A 17098-nucleotide genomic window follows, 5' to 3' on the forward strand; every position below is an offset into this window, starting at 1 on the left:
ATTGAAAGATTATTGCATTCATTATTATTTGGACATTCAACATTAATGCATATTTATCCCATGACTCATTATAATTTCTAAGACATCATCAAATATCATCCAACACCAATTCTAAACACACATGTCCAAAATCTTATTGAGCAATGTGGCATGGCTATGATATTGTTCGTTGTTGTCAGCATAGCCAACATACTCCCGAAGTGAAGCATGTTCAATTCAAGTTTGAAGTCATCACTTGAAAACATTTTCTTAATACATGCAACAGTTTGTAGCTCAATTTTGGGATCTATGCATTGATTTTGAGTTGAAGGTGACATAAAAAATGTAGGTCAGCAAGTTAACTTCATGTTAGTAAAAGAATCTGCGTCAATTGAGGTTCGAGAGAGAGAGATGATCAATTAAGTACACAATTTGTTCAACAAGGCAAGTCTTAAAAAACGCCAAAAAACAAAAAAAAGGGGTACGAGTTCTTAAATGTGTTTAGAATAGAAATGTTTGTTGTTTGTCATTTTTTTTTTTTCATAGCTTTGTGAAGCATACGGCAAAAAATGTTTTAAACGGTAAAAAATGGGAACACGTTTAAAACTCCATTTTTGCTAGCAATGTACGAGAGCCTCTATGTATTCTTTTGCACTCATAGAGGGTTAATAGTTCATCAATAACAATAATCCTCCGAACCAACCCAGAACGGGTATGTATGGCTTCTGTGGGGTCACTGGATAAGTAATCCAATGCGGAGGGAAAAAAAAGAAAAGGGGAATCACACTCCTCCAATAGCCACTACACCCAAATCCCACACCACCTCTGCTCTTTGTTTTCTCTCACTGGAACCGTCCCCCCATTGTCAAGGACTTTTGGAAGCCAAATCTGACCCTAACCCTAAACTTGACCGATTAAGGGTCATGGAATGGAGGACATCATGGATCAACGCAGGTCACAGGTCTGCCGGTTTCATTGTCATCCCAAGGTGTACGAACAAATGAAGACAATGTATTCTTTTGTTTAATTGAAACCATCGAGTAGCTCAATGCTCTGACAGTAAAAATTGCCAATAAACTTCAATATCGGAATCCAAAATTATGCTTTACTACTCATTCATCAAATGAGTGATGTGAGGATACCAAAAAAAGTTCAGTTTCAGCTTTTCAGGTATCTATTTACTTTTCACCATCTGATCTGTACATCGTACTGCATTTCAGTTTTCATATGCAAGGACCTATATAGCTCTATACCAAAACAACACATTTGCATAGATGCCATACCATCAAGAAGACCTGTTTGCAGCGTTGATGCCGAGTTAAGAGGTTTTAGTAAGCCAGGATTCATTGGTGTAGAAAAAAACTGAACTTCACAACCGAGAGAGATATCTTACCCTTATGTACAGGCATGCCCTGATATGAAAATGGATGCATATAGACATTGATCTAAGTGATGAAAATCCCAATGTTCATCCCCATGGATGCAGATAAGCCGATTTGTAACGTTTTCGTCATGCATTGACCATCTGCATTTATTTTCAAAGCCATCACTAAAAGACGAAAAAGAAAAAAAAATTCAACAAAAAAGAAAAAAAAAAAAAAAAGATTTTTTTGCTATTAGAACATTTAAGGTATCTATGGTATCAATCGAGTTAATCAAGGGTCTCAAAAGTGGACTGGATGATCTAATCATCTGATCAATGATCTTTGTGAATCCTTCAATACAAATTTCTCAAGTCCAGAAGAATGCAACAAAAATGATTGTTATACTAGCATGCCAATCTTTACAGTGGTTTCTGAGCCCCATTGAATATTGATCGGCATTCTGCTGTCATTAGTAGCTGTTCCAGAAAATTAATGCTATTGATCACCCCTACAAATGAATCTTCAATGCGGTGATGCTTCACAACTCAACACAATGACGTGATTCGAATTGATATAAGAGACCTATTAGTTTAAACTAATTTAAGAAGTTCTAGAATAGATTACCTACTACTTGAACACTATTTATGTCGACGACGTCGACATAATCAAATGACCGCATAAAACATTCTATAATTACTAAGGTGAGGATAACATTTTGACAAGTTATGCCTTCTCTTTTTAATTCACAAAAAGTTGCAAGACAAAGTACAGAATCAGCAAGCTGAACAAGCTCAACATTCACCCACACGTAAGGAACATCCGGACTCAGGAGTTCCTTGTCCCGACATTTTGTGCAAAACAGAAAATTAATGCAGTCCCAATAACTGTAACCATAGTTTGGGATTTAGGGTCAAAGAAGCTGCTGAAACTATAATACCAGATTAGAAAAATGGGACATTGGATATAATAAGGAATAGGTTTCAATACCCTGATACTTTTATGTTAATCAATCTAGAGCAGGAATAAACTCCTGTTCTTACATTGAGAATGATGGAGAGTAATGTAGAACTAGAATCAACAAGTCAACCTTGTTTTAGTTCCAAAACAGCAGGATACTCTCAAAGAACAACCACAAATCAAAGTAGGATAATAGCACAACAGATCAGATTACAAGAGAAATCAGACCTGGAACAGTTGAAGCTATCGAACCAAAATACTAGGGCTCTCTGATCAGATCAGTAGTACTAATAACAGAGGCTTACAAGACTTCCAATAGGTCCAAGTCAACTTAATACCATGAACCACAGTCCAAGAGAACAATAGGAACTGAAACAGATTATCCATCTCAGTTCTAGATAACACTGGCCACTAAGACAGAAAAAGAGAGATTTTCAATATCTCAGCAACCAGGCGTCAGATGGAGCCCAGGTATGGGTCGAGTTATTCCCTAGGTGAGGGGATTCTCCAATTAAAATATCAGCCCAAGCTGTCGGCTGGATTGGTCTGGACAGAACCAGAAAATCATGCTCACTGAGCCCTCTTTCTCTGCACAGAACTGAGAGAGGAAGTAATTAAATACCTGTAGAAGTAGTTCAGATCTGTAACACCTTGAGCTGTATGGAAGAGGAGAGAAACAAGTTGAAGAGAACCTCTTGGGCTTCATACAGCAAAGAGTCACCGGATCACACACCAGTCCACCACTTTGATCAAACACAAAGCAAGTTCTCACAGGGGAGACACAACAGCAACATATTTTTAGTTCATAAAATCGTGGAGACTTATGTGAGCCCTCCTCTTTATTTATAACTTTGATGGGAGAGGTTACAATTTAGAAAGTACCATAGTTACTAAAAACTGAAATTGGAAACCTATAAAATAGAAGTCTTCTAGTTACTAAAACTGAAAATAGAAACTAGGAATTAGAAACTACTGAAATTAGAAACTATTGACTACTGAAAATAGAAACTAATAAATCCCATCAAAGCAAAATCGTGTGGCCATAGCTGTCCTTGCCCTGGCTGACTCCTCTCTTCCTCCTTTCATAGGTCTTCACTGCTGCATCAAATCTCCCTGGCTTAAAAACATTCGTCTCCGACAAATGAGTGATGGACATGTAGCACTCACAGAAGTCTGGATCAAGTCGTTTGAAGTCATCAACATGAATCCATGAACTGTCACTACGAGGATGGCCCTTCCATTTGACAAGGAAAGTGTTATAGCAGGTACCACGGCGGGTAGTCTTGTAATCATCATCCAATACATCTTCAATAACATCAGTGGTAGGTGGCTTAAGTTGGGGTAGCCGCAACATTTGCTCCGTGTCTCCATTCGTCCAAATGATGCCCAACATAGAGATGAAGATCAGCCATATTGCTTATGGTCATATCATTAGGCCACTCAAGCACATAAGCATTAGGCCCTCTTCGTTTTAGTACCCTGTAGGGACCCATCTTCCGTGGGTGGAGTTTAGTATTGACGCCCGTTTGGAACCGTTCAGGATTGACACGTATCATCACCATGTCCCTTGGTTTGAACTCCACATAACGCCGTGACGATCAGTTGAAGCCTTATACAACCTCATTGTTCAAGGCAATTCGTCGTTGGACGTTGGCATGCACCTCAGTAATATGGCACAAGAACTCATCAGCCTCAAGACTAACTCGAGCTTGGGATGGGAGTGACACACTATCAATAGGTCGGTTAGGCTGAACTCCAAGCAAGATCTCAAAATGAGTACGACCCATTATCCGATTCACTGAATTACTGTAGGCAAACTCACATCTTCTCATAATCTTGAACCAAACATCTCAACAGATTTCCCAAGCTTCTATTCACCACCTATGTCTATCCGTCAGTCTGTGGGTGAAATGCGGTTGAAAACATTAGCTTTGTGTTTGTTTTCAGCCACAATGTCTTCCAAAAGTAGCTCATAAATTTGACATCACGATCAGACACAATACTAGTAGGCAGCCCATGTAGTCCCACTACTTCTTTGAAGAAGAGCTTTACAACCTGATATGCATTAAAAGTCTTTCGACATGGTATAAAGTGGGCCATCTTAGAGAAGCGATCCACGACCACCATAACAGAATCATATCGCTCTCTTGTGGGGGCAATCCAAGCACGAAATCTATGTTAACATCAAGCCATGGTGCATGAGGAACAGGTAGTTATTTTGTTTTCCCCCTTTTGCTAACTGACATATATGACACCTCTTGAGCACATGATCGACATCCTTTGCAATGTGTGGCCAATAGTATCGATCGATCACTTGTGAGAGTCTTATCCTTCCCAAAATGTCCTCCTAAACCTCTTCCATGTAACTCCCATATTATATGGTGGCGTAGGGAAGAATTTGGAATGCATAGCTATGTGCCAAAGAAAAAATTCCCGTCATGAATCGAGTTATTTAAGTACTGTCCATCCTGTTGTAACTCAGCAAAAACAGTGTTGAAATCGGGATCAGATGCATACTCTCCTCGTATCTAATCAATGCTAATAACATGTGCCGAAAATGTGTTAAGCATGAGCACTTTCCGGCTAAATACATCAGCTACTGTGTTCTCTTTTTCGGCCTCGTACTTCATGACAAACATGAACTCTTGCAAGTAAGCTACCCATTTGGCAATACCGGTGGCTAATCGACAATTGAGAATGAATGATTAGTATGTAAAATAAACTCCTTATCAATGAGGTAGTGTCTCCAATAATGTAGCACATGGACGACTGCATACAATTCTAGATCATAAGTCGAGTAGCTCTTCTTAGCTTCATTAAGTTTTTCGCTATAGAAAGCGATAGAGTGTCCTCCTTGCATCAACACTCCTCCTAGACCAACATGTGAAGCATCTGTAGCCACTTCAAACACTGTCAAAATTCAGTAGGCGCAGAATCGGTGCCTCTGTCATCTTCTTTTTGACAAGGATGAAGGCTTTGGCTGCTACAGCTGTCCATTCAAATTTTCCTCTACTTGCTTTCATGCATTCGGTATTGGGTGCCATAACTGCACTGAAGTTTCGAATAAATCTCCTGTAGAAGGAAGCCAAACCATGGAAGCTACGGACTTCGGTCAGTGTATTTGGTACATGCCAATTAGTGATGCTCTTGATCTTCTCCGGATCAACTTCAACACCTTTAGATAACAATGAATCCGAGGAATACAACCTTGGGCCACATAAAAGAACGCTTCTTGAGATTTATGTAAAGCTTTTCTGTGTGGAGTACTCTCAAGACTTGTTTCAACTGGTCAATATGCTCTTCTTGGTTTTTACTGTAAATCAAATTATCGTCAAATTTAAACAACTAAAAAGCGATCAATGAAAAGACGAAGTACCTGTGTCATAACATGCATGAAGCTACTAAGTGCATTCGTCAGACCGAAGGACATGGCTTCCCACTCGTACAAGCCATCCTTGGTCTTGAAGGCGGTCTTCCATTCGTCCCTAGAACAGATGAAAATCTGATGGTAGCCGCTCCTAAGATCCAATTTGGAGAAGATCATGGATCTAGACAGTATATACATGTCATCAAGTCGTGGAAAGGGAAATATATACTTGACTGTTATCTTGTTGATAGCTCGGCCGTCCACACATATACACAAAGAACCATCATTCTTCGACGTAAGTAAAGCTGCTAACACACAAGGACTTAGACTCTCAATGAATCCCTTTTGTAATAGCCCATCCACTTGCCGGTTAAGCTTAGCATGTTCAGTAGGACTAAGCCTATAGGTGGGTAGGTTTGGTAAAACCAAACCGGGTACCAAGTCAATAGCATGCTGTATATCACGTATGGGAGGTAGCTCATCAGGTACCAAATCAGAAAAATCAGAAAAAAACTCTTTGATAGGTGTGTTATAAGTTACCTCAGGTTGGAGAGTGACTCCCCAAGTAACAAAATCCATAACCATTCCTATTTCCTTACTTAAGTGTATGAATTGCTTGTGAGGAATAGCAAGCAACTCCTTCATAGGAATAGCAACTATTTTCTTCTCATTCTCACTGTCCTTTTAATTTTCTCTCAGAGCCCTTTGTTGCAGTATTTCAGCAAGCACATTTACCGGATAGAAAGTTGTAGGAACACCCTTCCATTCAAATGAACACAGGTTTTTCTTTCCTCCAACCATAGCATCATTATCATACATCCATGGGTGGCCAAACAATACATTTGTGAGTTTCATTGGGATTACGTCACACCAAACGTTTTCCTTACACTGATAAAGCTTCAAACGAACTGAGCACCGTTTGTTTACCTCTAAGGTATTTCCATTCAACAAGGACACCTTATAAGGTTGAGGATGTGGTTTAGGTTTCAAGCTGGCTTTCTTCACAAAGGCTTCTGAGGTGACATTGACACAGCTACCACTGTCAATTATCACTTGACAAGTACGATCCCCGGATTTCATACGACTATAGAAGATACAATTACGTCCCCAATCCTCTCCTTTGGTTTCAGCCACCAAAATGTGAGTAACAATGTGAATACCATAAGTGCCATAATCATTAGTATCATCCAGGTTATAGTCATCCCCACCATCATCATCTTCATCTAAGGGTTATGGAAAAAGAGCTGAATCATCATCCCCATTGGGTTCTTCAATTTCAGCAACAACATTAACCTTCTTTAGATGTGGACAAGCCTTAGCAAAGTGTCCAATCTCTTAGCAATGGAAACATTGTACTTTGTTGTTGCTTGCCATAGGTGGGTTTCCTTTGTAATCAACTCGTGGAGGAACTATGGCTCTTGGGGGGTGCTGAAAGGTTAAGTTTAGTGACTGAAAAAATTTTCTTGACCTCCCCAGCTTGATATCCAAACCTTCTACTCGTTGGTATCATGAGTTCTTCCACTCGAAGAGCTTTGCCAAAGCAATCTCTCACTGTATACACATCAGTAACACCAATCCCCCTATTAATTTCAGCTCGCAATCCCAGTCAAAACCAAGAAAGTAATTGCCTCTCATTTTCCTTAATGCCTGTGCAAGAATGAAGTGCATCAAATTTGTTCATGTACTCTACAATAGACATTTCCTTGACGAAGAGAATTCAGCTGGTCTTGTATGCGAGCTTTAAATTTTCGTGGCAAGTATTTGTCAGACAGTTCTTGCTTCATCTCCTCCCAAGTAATAGGCTCTCTACCACGATCTTCAAGTTCTTGCTCATAGGTTCTTCACCAATCATGAGCAGCCTTAACTAGCTTAACACGAGGTAATTTAATTTTTCAACCCTTAGATAGGTCATAGTAATCAAAATAGTCATCCAATGATGCTATTTAGTCATAAAACACTTGGGGGTCATGCCTACCATCATGCTCCTTGAGGTCAAGCTTGACCTTTTGTAAATCTCCTGAGTGTCAATGGTATGTGGGACGTTCATTGTCAAAATAACTCCTCACATGTTCTACAAAAGTTGGTTGTACTACAAGAATCCTCTGTGGTCCTCTCAGATTAGGGTTAGGTCTCCTGTTAGCAAATTGGGCAGCTGAATTCATAGGAGCATCAACTTCAGGTGGTACATGAGTGCCATGAGTGGGTTGCCGCTGTTGGGTCTCTATAGCCAATATCCTTGCACCAAGAGTTTGCTATTCTGTCCTCATTGTCTGTAACATCCCCATTATAGAAGCTATGGAGTTCATAATATCAGCAATAGGGTTGTTCTCTGCCATGCTGTGATACCACTTAATGTAGAACTAGAATCAATAAGTCAACCTAGTTCCAAACCAACAGAATACTCTCAAAGAACAACCACAAATCAAAGTAGGATAATAGCACAACAGATTAGATTACAAGAGAAATTAGACCTGGAACAGTTGAAGCTATTGAACCAAATACTAGGGCTCTCTTATCAGATCAGTAGTACTAATAACAGAGACTTACAAGACTTCCGATAGGTCCAAGTCAACTTAATACCATGAATCACAATGCAAGAGAACAATAGGAACTGAAACAGATCTATCGATCTCAGTTCTAGACAACACTGGCCACTATAAGACAAAAAAAGAGAGATTTTCAATATCTCAGTAACCAGGCATCAGATGGAGCCCAGGTATAGGTCGAGATCTTCCCTAGTTGAGGGGATTCTCCAATTAAAATATCAGCCCAAGCTGTCAGCTGAATTGGTCTGGACAGAATCAGAAATTATGCTCACCGAGCCCTCTTTCTCTGGACAGAACTGAGGCTGTGTTTGGTAGCCAAGAGAAGAAAAGAAAAGAAAAGAAAAAAGTACAAAAAAGTGTGCTTTTTTCCTTGGGTTAAGAATTTTTCTTTGCACATGGTATGTCTTCACCCAAGAGAAGATTCTCCTTTTCAAATTCAAAATTCCTCTTGAAAATTGTGAAACTTTCTTTTGCCCCCCAAAAAATTTTCTTGCCAAAAACACAAGAAAACATGAGAAAATATGAAAAGATAATAAGACAAAAAATGAATGATTACACAATGATTTCCTATGTGTCTATCTCTCTCTTAAAATTCAATTTTTTTTTAATTTTTTTCTTTTCTTTTATTTTTTCTCTTCGTAACCAAACATACATACTCTTTTTATTTTCTCACCATTTCTTCTCTTTTCTTCTCTTTTTTTTTTCTTTTCTTTTCTAGATTCTTTTTTCTTTTCTTTTCTTCTCTTGGCTACCAAACATAGCCTGAGAGAGGAAGTAATTAGATACCTGTAGAAGTAGTTCAGATCTGTAACACCTTGAGCTCTATGGAAGAGAAGAGAGAAACAAGTTGAGAAGAACCTCTTGGGCTTCACACCGCAAAGAGTCACTAGATCGCACACCAGTCCACCACTTTGATCAAACACAAAGCAAGTTCTCACAGGGGAGACACAACAGCAACATATTTTTAGTTCATAAAATTGTGGAGCCTTATCTGAGTCCTCTTTATTTATAACTTTGATGGGAGAGGTTACAATTTAGAAACTATCATAGTTACTAAAAACTGAAATTGGAAACTTATAAAATAGAAAGTCTTCTAGTTACTAAAACTGAAAATAGAAACTAGGAATAATAAATCCCATCAAAGCAAAATCGTGTGGTCTTAGCTGTCCTTGCCCTGGCTGACTCCTCTCTTCCTCCTTTCATAGGTCTTCATTGCTGCATCAGAGAGCAAAAAAAAAAATCTAGTATACGCTATATAGTCAGGCTTTTGATTTTGAGGTATCTTCAGGATTATCTACCACGTAGTCATGCTTTTCAGTTTTGAGGCATCTTCAGGATTTCAAACAGGTAACAAATTTATTCCAGAAACAAATCTGAACACATCAAGGAGAAGTGACATACAGAGACCAAGGGATTTCGGTGGAAGCACCTCCCATTAACTATGAAATGGTAAATCCTTGATTTTGATGGGTCTGTGAAGCCATCAGATAGTGATGCAATACTGGGTGGCATTTTGTCATCACAGAAGATTATTAAACAGACTTATGTTTCCAACTGAGAAATTGCACAATCACTTGCTGAAGATTTTAGAATGTAAGAAGTGAAACTACAATTATATTCATCGATAATTTTTCTGGGTGAATACAGAATTCATTACCAAGAGAATGGAAAAATTACTAGCCCCAGATTAAGGGGAGGGAGAAGAAAGAGAAAAAAAACAAAGAACAAAGGCAAAGATCTCAGATTGGATCTAGGAACCTGATTACAGAACTGTGAAGATCCCAAGAAGCCACAATTTGACAATTTCTAGGGGAAGGGGCACAAGTTGAGGGGACTTTTGCAATCTTTGTTTTGACATCAAAGGAGATGGAATTCCAAATCTTTCCAAGTGGCCGAGAGTTGGTGTTCCATTTCCTATGGTTTCTCTCCATCCATATCTAGTTGATAGTAGCACAAAAAGCAAGCTTGCCCCCACAAGGTCACAAATGGTCTTCCCATGAAAAGTCATGTCTATCCAGATCCACTCCTTATGAAATGGGAGGATTCTTCTATTAGTAGGCTAGCATTTTGAAAGCACCATCTTCCAAATAGAGGAAGAAACGGGGCAATCAAAGAATAGGTGATCAATGTCTTCAGGCTCAGAACCGCATAGATAGCACGTTGGGGGGACTAGGATCTGTCTCTGAATAAGGAAGGCTTGTGTGGGGAGGCATTTCATGAAAACTCTCCAAGCCATGAAGCTTTTCCTAGGGATGTGATGGTTGAACCAAATGAGCTTATGCCATGGGAAGGGAGGGCAATGAATTCTGAAGGAGTCCCAGGCACCTTTGGCATTAAAGAGACCATTCGGGAGCCATGCCAGATAATACTATCGTTCCTCCTTAGACCTGCAAGAGGGATGACAGGCAAGGAATTCCAAATATCGACAATCTGGTCAGAAGCTGGAGAAGGGGGGTCCCATGAACCCAAGGATAATATATCAGCAACCTTGGCGAGCCTGGGAAGCCCCGAACTATAGATGGAGTGGCCACTAGGGATATGAGAAAGGAGCCCCTTAGGGTGCCAAGGATCAAGCCAAAGGAAAGTGGAGGAACCATCTCCAATGACATAAGAGATAGCTCTAGAGGCAATGTGCCTTAGAGATAAGATTTTGTGCCACACCCATAATGCGTCAGAAGGGGCACGCACCGTCCAAATGGTATCGGTCTTGAGAAGGTTTGAGTATACCCAGTCCACCCAAATACAATTCAGCTTAGTAATGACTTTCCAAATCAATTTCAAAGTACCCACCGAATTAGCATCCTTAATTCGTCTCAATCCCAGTCCCCCTTCTTTGGTGGGGAGGCAAACCGCAGGCCAGCTAAGAGGACGGAGGAACCGAGTGGATTCATACCCAAAGAAAGGAAGCAAATATGGACTCCAACTTAGCTATTATGGATTTAGGCAGCCCATAGATCCCAAACCAATAGATGTAAGAAGATTGGAGGACCGATCTGATGAGCTGTAATCTATCGGCAAATGATAGAAGTTTTCCTTTCCATAACTGAAGGCGCTTCCTGGTCAAATCTAACGTTGGAGTGCAGTGGTGGGCAGTGAGCCGAGCCGGGATAAGGGGCAACCCCAAATACTTGACTGGAAGAACTCCCAAGGCAAAGCCAGTCTTGTCAATGAAGGATGCTTTCAAGCCATCCGAAATTCCAGCCAAGAAGATAGGAGATTTCCTATGATTGAGGCAAAGGCCAGATAACATAGCGAATTGGTCAAGGCAATGCATGATGGAGTCCAGGGATTAGATATCTGCTTTGGCGAATATCATCAAATCATCGGCAAAAGCAAGGTGGGTTAAAGAGATGGCCTTGCACTTTGGAATGGGAGCAATAAGATTCTGATCTGACTTCTAGAGAGGACTTCCATAGCTAGACAGAATATATAGGGGGAAAGGGGGCATCCTTGTCTTAACCTAGTGGATGAGGAGAAGAATCCGACTGGGCTGCCATTAACCAAAACTGAGAACTGGGGGGAGGCAATGCAGTGATAGATCCAGTTAGAAAAATTAGGCGGGAATTTTATCTTGCTTAAAACTGAAATAACGAAATCCCATCTTAGACTATTAAAAGCCTTGTGAATATCTATCTTCATAAGGGCTGCAGTAGGGTGGCTTTTCCTATCAAAGCCTCTAACAATCTCGTGACAAAGAAGGATGTTGTCCCTGATACTTCTTCCCGGAATGAAGGCAGACTGATTATCACTAATCAATGAGTCCACCACTTTCTTGAGACTCTTTGCAATGAACTTGTAGAGGAGGTTACAAAGGGAGATCGGCCTGAAGTCATTCATAGAGTCATCTTTCTTAGGGATGAGGCATAGGAAAGTGTGACTAATGCCTTTAACTTAGCCCGGGTTGAAGAAGAAATTTTTAATAGCTTTGATTAAGTCCTCTTTGATAATATCCCAAGCTGAACTGAAGAATCCCATGCTGAACCCGTTTGGACTTGGAGCTTTGCTAGCTTTATGGGATAGGATGGCAACTGAAATCTTCTCATCCGAAGGAATAGTCCAAAGCATTTGAGCCACATTCTTAGGAATAAATTTGTTTATGAGGCCATCTGAGAGGGGAAAAACCGGGGAAGGGGAGGGATTGAACAAACTCAAGAAGTGATTCACTGCGACTTCCTTTATCTCATCCACTTTGAAAACTTGAGAGCCATTCGAGGTTGTCAGCTTTGGGATGGAGTTGAAGTTGTTTCGGGCCTTTAGAGAGTGATGAAAGTATGAGGTATTAGAGTCCCTAGATTCCAGCCAATTAATTTTGGACTTTTTCCTTAAGAAGCTTTCCTCTCTAGCCAAAAGAGATGAGAGATTTGCAGATTCAATTTTCTCTTCCTCAGCCAGAGAGGAGTTCAGATGATCAGACTGAAGCTGGAACTGAATAGAAGAGAGCTTATTCCTGCAATCTAAGACAAGAGAAAAAATGTTCCAGAAGGAGTTAGTATTCCAAATCTTGAGAGCCTCTTTGACATTTTTGAGCTTCCTAGAAAAAGCAATGAGGGGGGTGGCAAAAGCTTGGACAGGCTTGAGCCAAGCAGATTGAACAGTAGGGAGAAACTCTGGGTGAGTGGACCACATGTCAAAGAATTTAAAAGGTTTAGGGCCAAAAGAGGTATAAGGGTGGATTAGGAGAAATATGGGACCGTGGTCAGAGGTGGCAGAAGGTTCAAAGGTGGCATGGGAGGAGGGGAATGAGGTTACCCAAGCTTCATTTACTAACATCCTGTCCAGTTCACATGCAATACGGGATGATCCAGATCTCTTGTTGTTCCAAGAAAATTTAATACCAGACCATCGAAGATCATCAATGGCAATGTCTCCAATACATTCATTGAAAGCATCAGAATTTGCAATGTTAAAGTGCCCTCCTTACTTTTCATGAGAGTAGCGGACAACATTAAAGTCCCCACAAATGCCCCAAGGCCGAGAACCAACTTGATTAGCAAGGCAGCGGACGTCATTCCAAAGGGTGGTCCTATCATTCGAACAGTTGGAGGCATAAAGAGCAGTGAAAAGAAAAGAGAAACTGCTAGCAGGGTTAGATATGAATAAATGGAGGATCTGGGGAGAAGAAGAAATGAGGGAGACAGAGAGTTTTGAGGGGTCCCAGAGGAAACAAATGCGGCCGTTTGGATGATGGGAATGGTTTGTGTAATACAACCATCCAGGGGCAATGGTGGCAGTAATGCGGAGGAAGGCTCTTTGATATGGGTTTCCAGCAAACAACAGAAAGAGGGACGAGTATCTTTCATGAGAAGACGGACAGCAGCATGTTTCTCAGGGGAATTCAGACCCTTGAGATTCCAAACGATGCCTTACGACATCAAGACAGCGGAGTGGGGGGCATCACACACTCCAAACGAGAGGAGATGGCTGGGGCAAGGGGAGGCCTGGATTTTCCCTGCTTGGTAAGACCGAGGGGGGGAGGTAGTGGGTTCAGGTTGAGGCGTGGCAGGTGTCCCTCGCTTGGTCCTGGGGGTGGCAGATTTCTTCTTGCAAGTTGCAGTCTGATCGGGTAAAGGAGAAGGTTTTAGGATAGTTCGTTGGGTCAGGTCCGAGGAAAATGGGTTAGAAGAATTGGAATGGGTTTGAGCTTCGATGATGGGTTGAGTCTCAAGAGATAAAGAAGGCCCAGAGGGAGGCGAGATGGGTTGGGCCGGCTCAAGGGAGGGCACAGATGGGCCAAGTAGTGGGCTAAAAGGTCCACCAAGCTTGACGGGGAGATGTTGATAATTGGTTTGACCGAAGGACCCTCAGTGGGGTCCACTTCAAAGTCAGCCGCCATTCTCGAAGTGTCTACTAGAGAGATATCTTCCACGGAAGAGATCAAATCGGTAGAATAAGCCAAAAGGTGCTAGAATCTTCTGCAGGGACTCCAAAAAAGTTGAGGGCGATGGGAGAACCACTACGGGAGCTAGACGTGGAAGAGTTCTCATCCTCCGAGAGGTTGTCATCAGAAGAAGCCGTCTTGCCAGAGGAAGTGTCATCAGAAGAGGATGAACTAGATGTGCTTTTTGCAGAATCAGTTTCTTGGGAAGCATGGGAAAGGATGTCGACTGAATAGTCAGCGGGGAAAGCCTGTCACTGGGAGTCTACCATGTCCGTTGCCAAAATCAAGAATCGATTTTGACCAGTGGACAAAGGATCAGCTGGGACCACTGTTTGCAGAGCATCGTCAATGGCGGAAGTCCAATGATGATTTTGATGTCTTGTACGGCATCTACCTCCCGCCGGAGGAGGTAGGAAGGACCGTCATCACAGAATGGTCGCAATGGCCAAGAGGAATAGCTGGCTTCTCATTTGCCTGAGGATTTGGATGGCAGGAATCAGTTGCATGACCAAAAACCTTGCAGTAGAGGCAATGAGGGGGATGCCAGTCATAAGATATAGGCTGTTGGAAACTGAAACTATCTCCTTCATGGATAGAGATGGATGAAGGGAGGGCATCAGCAGCTGAAACTTTCACACAGATGCGAGCGAAAGCTAGCCTGTCTTTTTTGTTGGTTCTCGCATCGGAGCATAGAGGAACGCCAAGAATAGAGCCGATCACGCTTAAACCTTTAGAGCACCAAAAATGAAGAGGAAGGTCTGAAAGGGATACCTATAGGGGATGGTCGAGTAGTCTACGTGGTTCAGTAGTTGCTGGTGCCAAGTGCGAAAGAAAATTTGTTTTCGGACAACGAGCGACGGGCCTCCTTCCAAGCAGCGGATTTTGTCCTTCTCATCAGAGAACTTGAACAGAAAAAATCTGTGGTCGAGCAGAAAAGTTTCCGGTACCCGAGAGTCTCCACTGCTTAGAGAGGGAAACTTTGACCAGATGGAAGGGCGATTTCCCAGGAAATGGCCGATGAGGGAATTCTTCTAATGGGAAGGTTCATCATCCAAGAGACCTTTGGGCAGTTTGCGAACAGAGAGTCTCCCAGTTTAGAGGGAGGGACAAAATGGAGGGGTAAGCCATCGATAGTGGGGGCAGCAGAGTGCGGGAAAGGGGCGGACCAAGCATTTGCAGGCTGAGAGGGGGCCGGAGGTGAGTGGGAGGCAGGAGAGGGAGAATTAAGGGGGGAAGGATGGGCAAACGCAGGATGGGGAACAGGGGATAGGGGGGAGGGGATTGACATAGGATGGGGGACGGGGAGGAGGGATCCCCTCGGGGGCGGTGGCCATGGTGGTCCTCTAAGAGTGCGGGAGAGTTACATCAGGGGAGAGAGTTTTTGCTTCCATGTTTTTTTCCCAGTTGATGGGTTTTTGCTATCTATTCATTGATAATTGTTGGGGCCCATTATGGAGACTAAACTCTAATAACTAATAATTTGGTATCCTCCATGATTAATAGTTGTTATAGTGTCAACTATACTAAATATTCTTCAAACACGTACATGGATTGACCAACTCAACTCAACTACGCCATATCCCAACTAGTATATGTAGCCTATTTCGCCATTCCACTCTATGCAAAGCCATTCATACATGGATTGTTAACAATATCTCAACTTCTGATACGGCAGCTACTAACAGAAAAGGAAAACCAAGGATCGCATGACTCCAATGTCCAATAACAACCAAATGTTTGCATGTAGAGAATAATCATCTCAAACAAGAATTTCCCCAACAACAAGAGGTCTACTACACAAATTCTGCTGCAACATTCCACTAAAGTTATGATTAGATCAATAACCAATCAACAGGTCTTTCTCTTGACCCATATTCAAAATGGCCTTCCTCTTGTCCTTCGAAGCCTAAATTCTGCACCTGTGAGGTACGAAAGTACCATCTCAATTGACCTCCGCTCATCTAGTCACCTAATGGTGCTACCTCTAAATCTCCACAAATGCATTTATTATTTTCTGTCTGCCACTCATCTATCTCAATATCCTAGTCTTAATGGGACTTGATCACTTCTATCTTAAGTAGCCTTAAGTTTTATTCACAATCCTGATGAAAAATAGAAAGCTTGATCTACTAAAAAGAAAAAATTGAAACTTGTTAACAATGATAAAGAATTTCTATCTAACTACTCCGCTTCTAAACCAATCACTTAACGTACGAAATAACATTGAAAGTGCAAACACATGCAGATATCACATAGAACGGACGAAGAGTTTACCATATTTGAACTGTTTCTGCCTTTCAATGTCAACATTGCCGCTTCAGCAAAGGCCTGGGCTGCTTCTGCATCAGCTTCTGCAGCTTCTGCCTCCTTTGCTGCTTCTTCTGCTTCTGCCATGGCTGCCTCTGCTTCTGCAACTGCTCGAGCAGCAAAAGCAGCAGCCTCCTGTGCAGTCATATTTCTAATCTTTGCCAGCTCTGCATCAATCTGGGATCTAGAAAGAATTTTGATATCATCCTTGTCTGTTCTGGAAGAATGCCTTGGTCTTCCCTCAAGAAGTAGCAAGCTAGAGCTTCTTCCTTCTGAGGTCAAGCGTGGAGCAATCCTGTACTTACGTTTTACCTTCCAAACAATGGCAACCATGAGTATTATGGTTCAATGTATTGCTGAAACATGTCACTTAACTGAAAACAGAGGAAAGGAAACACTAAGACGCAGATCAGGGTCATCGATCAAGTGCACATCTGAAAACTATGGTGAGTACTTGATCTACTTCTTCCATCACATAATCAAGTAGCATGTCTTTACAAAAAGAGTCCTAGTTCCATCTAATCTCAATCAAAGATGAGTTCAATGTGCTAATGTCATGGAGTCTTACTTATATTCTTCAAAAACAAACAGATAAATAAGGAGCAGATGATTATGCCAGAAAATTGCCGACAAGACTAGAAACAAAAAATATTGCGAGGAAGATGATGCACCTACGAAATAAAATGCCGTAACCCATGTG

General features: G+C 41.5%; 1 protein-coding gene across 2 annotated transcripts in view; it reads right to left on the minus strand.

Moving 5' to 3' along the window:
- Positions 1 to 1064: 1064 nt before the first annotated feature.
- LOC122085415 (telomere repeat-binding factor 1-like) overlaps positions 1065 to 17098 on the minus strand; it is a 90008-nt gene continuing 73974 nt past the window's right edge. The window contains exons 7-9 of one of the 2 annotated variants that reach the window (XR_006142121.1): positions 16366 to 16710; positions 1373 to 1504; positions 1065 to 1274 (exon numbers count right to left, since the gene is read on the minus strand). Coding sequence is in view for 1 of the 2 variants with exons in the window: in XM_042653842.1 (XP_042509776.1) it covers positions 1490 to 1504; positions 16366 to 16710 (360 nt within the window). In the remaining variant the exon portion in view is untranslated. Of the gene's footprint in view, positions 1505 to 16365; positions 16711 to 17098 lie in introns of both variants that reach the window. The other variant, XM_042653842.1, reaches the window with a different exon arrangement.

This window comes from Macadamia integrifolia, chromosome 8 (genome assembly GCF_013358625.1).
Source record: "Macadamia integrifolia cultivar HAES 741 chromosome 8, SCU_Mint_v3, whole genome shotgun sequence".
NCBI lineage: Eukaryota > Viridiplantae > Streptophyta > Magnoliopsida > Proteales > Proteaceae > Macadamia > Macadamia integrifolia.